Source organism: Melampsora larici-populina, assembly GCF_000204055.1.
Source record: "Melampsora larici-populina 98AG31 unplaced genomic scaffold MELLAscaffold_18, whole genome shotgun sequence".
Classification (NCBI taxonomy): domain Eukaryota; kingdom Fungi; phylum Basidiomycota; class Pucciniomycetes; order Pucciniales; family Melampsoraceae; genus Melampsora; species Melampsora laricis-populina.
This window is the reverse complement of record NW_006768782.1, coordinates 96,206-102,463: the sequence shown is the minus strand read 5'-3', so window position 1 is coordinate 102,463 and position 6,258 is coordinate 96,206. Positions and strand designations below refer to the sequence as shown.

Below are 6,258 nucleotides of genomic sequence, written 5' to 3'. Positions count from 1 at the left end.
AGAGAGAGCGCAGTAACCGACTCAGTACTAATTCAATTTCGAACTAGGGGTCAGAGTGCGTGTTTACTTGAAAGGTGCGGATTTCGTCTCATTTCAGAGGTTCCAGAAACAGCTGGAATTTTGATACGTAAAGCAAATATCTGGTAACAAAGGATGGCCGAGGGTTCTCACCTACAAAGGATATGCAGAGCACCACTCGAAGACTCAGACTCTTGAGGACTCTTCGTCCATCCGTGTCCCAACCTTTTCCCAACGTACTCTACTCGGCACTCCTCGAAAACCTTTACAAACACGCAATAAATCTAATATATCTGCGTAAGCCCAGGATGCGTAGTTGATATCAACCTAATGACTAACCAATACTATCATTTTTACTCGAAACTATCTATAGTGACCGGTATATGAAATTAACCAGCTTGAGCTCTGTTGATCAAATCTTCACCTACCACTGTAAACATCATTCAACTTCCCCAATTTGGCAGAGGAAAATGATTAATAGTACAGTTTTTCATAAAAGAATCTAATACTGCACACCTGGGCCATTTCACCCACACTACATATGTGCAGCAAGCTAAGTCAATAGTTGTCTATCATGTACATACAGGTCTGCTCAGTTTTTTGCCCATCAGAATAAATAAATCACATGTTATACCACATGTAACTTTTTCGACTTTGAAATTTTTTTCCCCAAAATTCACTACATATAATTCTGTAGCTGCTCAGGCAATATTGTTGAAGCTATGTCTTAGTAACAGAAAGTGTGTTACATGCAGTTGAGTTGATGAGATCACACCAAAACATTGAGTCAGTGTATGTAGTCAATCTTTTGGAAGCTTTTTTCAATCTGAAAGAAGTTACAGCATGTATTACATATGAATAACTTGTCCTGATGAGCAGATAACTGAGCAGAACTGTATGTACATGATAACCACATATTCACTGAGCCTGCTACACATATGTAGTGTGGGTGTTATGGCTCAGGTGTGGAGTGATAGACCATTTTATGACAAATCATACTCCCAATCATTTTTCCCTGCCCACTTGGGGAACCCGAATAATGTCTGCAGTGTACGTAGATCATCGTGTGGCCTTTGAGTCATAGTGTTTGATAGCCGCCCACCTCATGGGAGCGCTTTGCACAAAGCAATGGCAATGATAAAAAAGTATATAGGGATTGGTGGAGACAAACACAAGCATAAGGCCAGTAATATATACACATTGAATTCTAACCATCTCAACACCTGCGTAGACCGCTGATATGTTCTGGCATCACCAATAATTTAACTTGGAGTCATATCGACAGCGACTCTCTGGATCAAGCAAAACTTTAGCGGCCGCCGAAATCTGAAGGGAACGGAAATTTTCCAGCATCAGAATGACACGGAAAAGCGGAATGATTCAGATTCAAGCTTGAAATGAAATCACCTGTTGTGCTACCCCAGTGTGACCACCCTTGTCTGGATGAAAATACAACATACACAGTTTCCAACGGCTTTTGATCACTGCGGCATCCGCCGTTCGCGTAAGAGCCAGCTTCTGGTTCGAGGATCAGATCAAGATCAGCATGAATTTCGGGGCAGGAATATCCAGTCGATATGCACTCACCTCGTAAAGCGTCCTTTGCCTTTGTTCTTGGGCTTGATGGCTGCAAGATGTGGGGTCACACTGTTGTTTATTAATGGCACGCCTGTAAAGCTGTGACATCCAAAGATAATTCTTATCAAGAGTGTCAATGTAGAACCGACTTTCAGGATTCCAAACTTGGTTTAGGATTTCTTCGCCCTCCTTCAGTTGGCCAATGTGCAAATACGCCTCAACAAGCAGTAGATGAATTCTTATAATTTGTTCCTTCATTTTTTTATCAATTACCTTTTGCTCTTCTGCTATTCGTTTTCGCCCCCCTTCCAAAAGTGAAATGGCATCGTGTGATTTTTCTTGAGATAAAAAATCCTCCGCATACATACATATCAGATTCAAAAGTTCATTGGTGGTGAATTCATCTTTACGAACGTCTGATTCAGACTCCTTTTGAAAATAAAAAATTGAAATTCACTTGTTAGTTATCTGACGCAAGAGCGCATTACCAAAGAAAACATCCACCAACATAGTTCGCATGAGAGTGAGAGATGCTCTGTAACCTATCTTCAACTTCGAAATACAAATGGGATAGTTCCAGATAGTTTGGATGTGTGGAAGGTATGGCTAGGCTTGAATCTGGGCGCCAAGCTTGTTGGAGAGTTTCGAAGGCCGCTTGCGGGCGCTTCAGCTTCAAGTAGCATCGTGTAAGATTGAAACACGAAAGAATCCATCCCGTATGGGGGCCTCTATTGGTCGCACCATGTTTGCTCTCACATCTTGACATTTCGTCGGAATACAAATTTAGGAGTTGCTGATATGTTTGAACAGAGTCTTCATACATTCCTTTAGAGTCGGCGAATTCAGCTGCATCCATGAGTTGATTGATGTGGTCCTGATCCTGTAAGGATGGGTCAGGCGGATTTCGGTGAGACTTGGAAGAAGAAAAGGTATCAAAGAGATGCGAAAATTAGTGGGAGCAGTTACGAGGTTCATAGATATCACTAACTCACCATTCTTCCCGCTTTACTACATTTGATCGGGCGGTAGACTTGGGTTGTTGCTTCGCTTGATTCGGTGTCCGGTAAACACTGATATGATCTCTTTGGACGGGACGACGAGGGGGCTTCGCTCGCTTCGATTCGTAATAAGCGCTCGTGGGATGTCTTCGAACGCAATGGTATACTCATTTCAAACATGCCAGTTCTACTAAATTTTACGATGTGGGCTGAATGGTTTTGGTGTATGCGTAGTCTACGGGCCACAAATGTGATAGGAAGATACATATCTACAAGGAACAAGATCTTATATAGGATGTGAGTGAACCAGGTCGAGTGAACTATGGATACTCACTTCGTTCATCTGAGCTGACGATTCAGTTCCATTCAGGCCTCCTCGAAGGAGGCGCTGAGTCACGCGATTGACGGAGATCACTTCATCACAGGTTGCGTAGCTTCAATTGATACTGAACACATTTAGCCCACACACTCTCGCTCAGGTGCTTGCTCAACAGCTTTACGCCTTGGTTTGCCTACCCATTTTGACTCCTTCTCAGGGATCACGAACCTGGTCTTGGCCTCGGTCATTACAGACCCAGCTTGTTGGATTATAAAACTGTGAGCGTTGATGCTCAAATCCAAAGCTGTACTGAGCTTAGCTCAGCCACCGCGGTAACAAGGGATGTGATCCCGGCACATCTACCACTTATCTGCTGAGCTGCGCGTACGCAAAGGGCGCCCCTTTCGAATTTTCTCACATATTGTATCATTTGGCTGCTCAACCGAGTTGCCAATGTCATATATATATATATATATATATCCTCAATAGTAAAACGTATCGACCATCACTCTTCATTTGACAATCATACTTATCGGCCATCACTCTTCGACATCTGAGATATCTGCTCATTGGCGGTGTATTTTACAAAACCAACTTGCTGGCAAATATCCCGTCATCGCTCTAAATCGTTCGCCTCACAAAAGCAAACTATATAAAAGTTTAAGATTTCAATCGTGATGTCAACTTCGGAAATGCGTCACAAAATGCCGCCGCCCGAGAAGGGCAATCCCCACAGTTTTGGTCGTAGGGCCGGGTTCCGAGTGAGAGCAGCTGTTGATCAACTTTCGCGACATGCCCCCGCGATGCATGTTCTCTTATTAATACTCCTGTCCATAAGTCAGTACAATTTGTTTGCTTGGTCTTTGTATACGTCTTGAAGGCTGATTCGACACATATTTTCCAGCAACATGTGGGCGGACACACTTTCTTGAACAACAGTTAAAAAAAGTCGAGGGGGACCTCTTCGACATGCGAGTACAGCTGGTTCAACCTTGCACCAGCCTCTCGGCTTCATGGGAGGGTCTCAAATACAAGCAACGAGGCACATTCAATGATCCAGACGCGGTAAACATAGCAGAGAGTCTCCATCCCTCTATCATCTCGCCAGCATTTGTGAAGAAAAATCTTCATCACGTAGATGAAGGAGCTGCAGATACCAGGTTCGAAGACGTACACGCGGGAACGGATGGTGTTCAGGTTTGGCCGGAAGATCTCATAGGCGATGTCGAGAAAGGACTCCAAACAACCACGCAAGAAGATCCTAACCAAGTGCAAACCGGGTTACGAACGAGCTATATGGCGCGAGAAGCTTTCAAACAGTGTATCAAGGATCGGGACGGTCCCAGAGATTTTGCTTTTATGCACACCGGCGGCTACGTGATTCAATCCTTGACTTCAAAGTCTTATATTGCCTCTAAGAGTTGGCGAAGGCATCTGCCTTGGTCGAAAACGTCACGCTCATCCAACACGAACACGCAGACACCCGGAACTGCACTGAGTGGCGATGGTTCAGCTGGAAACTGTTGGGCTTTCGTTGGATCAGTAGGGCAGCTTGGGATAGGGCTCAGTAGTACCATTGATATTACAGCCTTGTCGATTGAGCACATCGGAGCGCAATTAGCACAGAATGACATCACATCTGCACCTAGAGAGTTCGAACTTTGGGGGGTGAGTGATGACGGCGATACAGTAGCCAGCACGACTCCGTTGTTCCAAGGGGTATACAACATCTCCAGCCCCAGTTCAACCTTACAAACATTCGAACTCAACAAATCACATAAGTTCGCCTACAGCAAGGTGCTGTTTAGAGTCACCTCAAACCATGGGAACCCGGGGTTCACTTGCATTTATCGGGTGAGGATACACGGCCAGTCAATTTTGTGAAATCATAAATGTAGTTCCTTTTCTTTATTCTAGTTTTACCTTGTCAATACTTTTCTTTCAATGATACGTACCACAACCTAGTTTGTAAAGCTGTGCACTCTTTGTGTAGATGAACTCCGTAAAAAGTAACAAAGTCCGTGAAAGGGATGCGCGAAAATAAGAATATTCCAGCCATTCGAAATGAAACCTGCGCAGGGTTCCTGCTGTAGGAAGAGCAGTTTGACTACGTAGGGGCACATTTTCTGAGGGAATTTCAAGCGAGCTTTGTATAACGATTTGCCTTTGAAGAAACGACACGTGTCGTCTTCTACCTTTTCTCTTAATTTGAGTTTACGTCAGTATTCTGCAATCTAGCAAATGGATTCTGCTCTCACTTGCCAAGTCATCATGTGTTAGGTTCTGCTTAGTCGACTCGATACGTCAAGTCTTGGAAAATACAGAGATCGGAGTTGGAGAAGAATTAGGAATATTTGGTTCTTTGGTATTGAAGTCATTCAACCAAGTTACGTTGGCAAACCGTCAACAACAACAAGGGGAATTTGTGCTTCACAGTCCGCACAAAACCCAAAAGCTACCTTTCAATTTTTCGAACCGATCTGCTTTATCCAGTTCTGCCACTGCTCCGCGCCCTCTAGAATCAGATCGACTCACCCGAAACGTTTTGATCCGAGGCTGCTCCACACGAATCCTGTTGAACATATATCACACCAACTAATGGCGACGCGTAAAGGAGGCAACAACATCGCTTACAAGTGCCCTCATCTTCCTACGTGTTTTGATCCCACCAGCAAAGGAAAACAGTGCCAAGATTGCAACGCTTTGAACCTGACCGGTGTTCAAAAACACACTCTCAACACCAGGCGTCACAATTTTTGCAGCCCTGAATGCCCTGTCTACAAATGTCAGTTTCGCCAAACAGGAAAGGTCGTTTTCACCAATACTGATGATGTGAATCATAAATAGTAACCGATCTCAGTCATGTTAAATTTGCAAGAAAAAGATCCCCAGGCCAAATCGATCTACCTGTCCAATCGACTTCGACTCCAATTCCTTCATCCGAGCGGTCTTCTTCACCCTCCCCGCTTGCAAGAAAGACTTCACGCGACCAAAGGCAAAGCTCATGCGAGACGGAATCACCATCCGAGAACCACAGTAGAGCCGGGTCTACTTTTCGACGGCGCTCTGTCCGTAACACTTCTACATGTACTCTTATCCAAGATGAATTACCCTGTACAGGTGCAATGCTCAAAAAGCCAGATAAGGTCACCTTTCTAGACTCGCATCATGACTCGTCAAAATACTCTTGCTCTGCCCGCGAAACCAGTCAACATTCCGACACTGCTATCCCGAGCACTTCTACACGTACCACCTTCAAAAAGCACGTCATCAGCGAAGCATCACCCGGGGTTCCAAGTCTGCATCATGACCAGTTAAACAAAGTCACGGCTCGCAGTATGGAAC

The 6,258-nt window shown here is 44.5% G+C and overlaps 2 protein-coding genes across 2 annotated transcripts; one reads left to right on the top strand and one right to left on the bottom strand.

Annotated features, from left to right (window-relative positions):
* Window positions 1–1,269: 1,269 nt before the first annotated feature.
* Window positions 1,270–2,937, bottom strand: MELLADRAFT_86355 (uncharacterized protein; the record flags this gene model as incomplete). Its single annotated transcript, XM_007409921.1, has 7 exons — window positions 1,270–1,344; window positions 1,426–1,536; window positions 1,606–1,812; window positions 1,870–2,025; window positions 2,105–2,509; window positions 2,589–2,879; window positions 2,929–2,937. The coding sequence occupies 7 exons, from the start codon at window positions 2,935–2,937 to the stop codon at window positions 1,270–1,272; spliced, it is 1,254 nt and encodes a 417-aa protein (XP_007409983.1).
* A 653-nt stretch (window positions 2,938–3,590) lies between these two features.
* MELLADRAFT_86354 (uncharacterized protein) lies at window positions 3,591–4,797 on the top strand (the record flags this gene model as incomplete). The annotated part of the gene is made up of 2 exons (XM_007410125.1): window positions 3,591–3,750; window positions 3,818–4,797. The coding sequence occupies 2 exons, from the start codon at window positions 3,591–3,593 to the stop codon at window positions 4,795–4,797; spliced, it is 1,140 nt and encodes a 379-aa protein (XP_007410187.1).
* Between the last annotated feature and the right edge of the window lie 1,461 nt (window positions 4,798–6,258).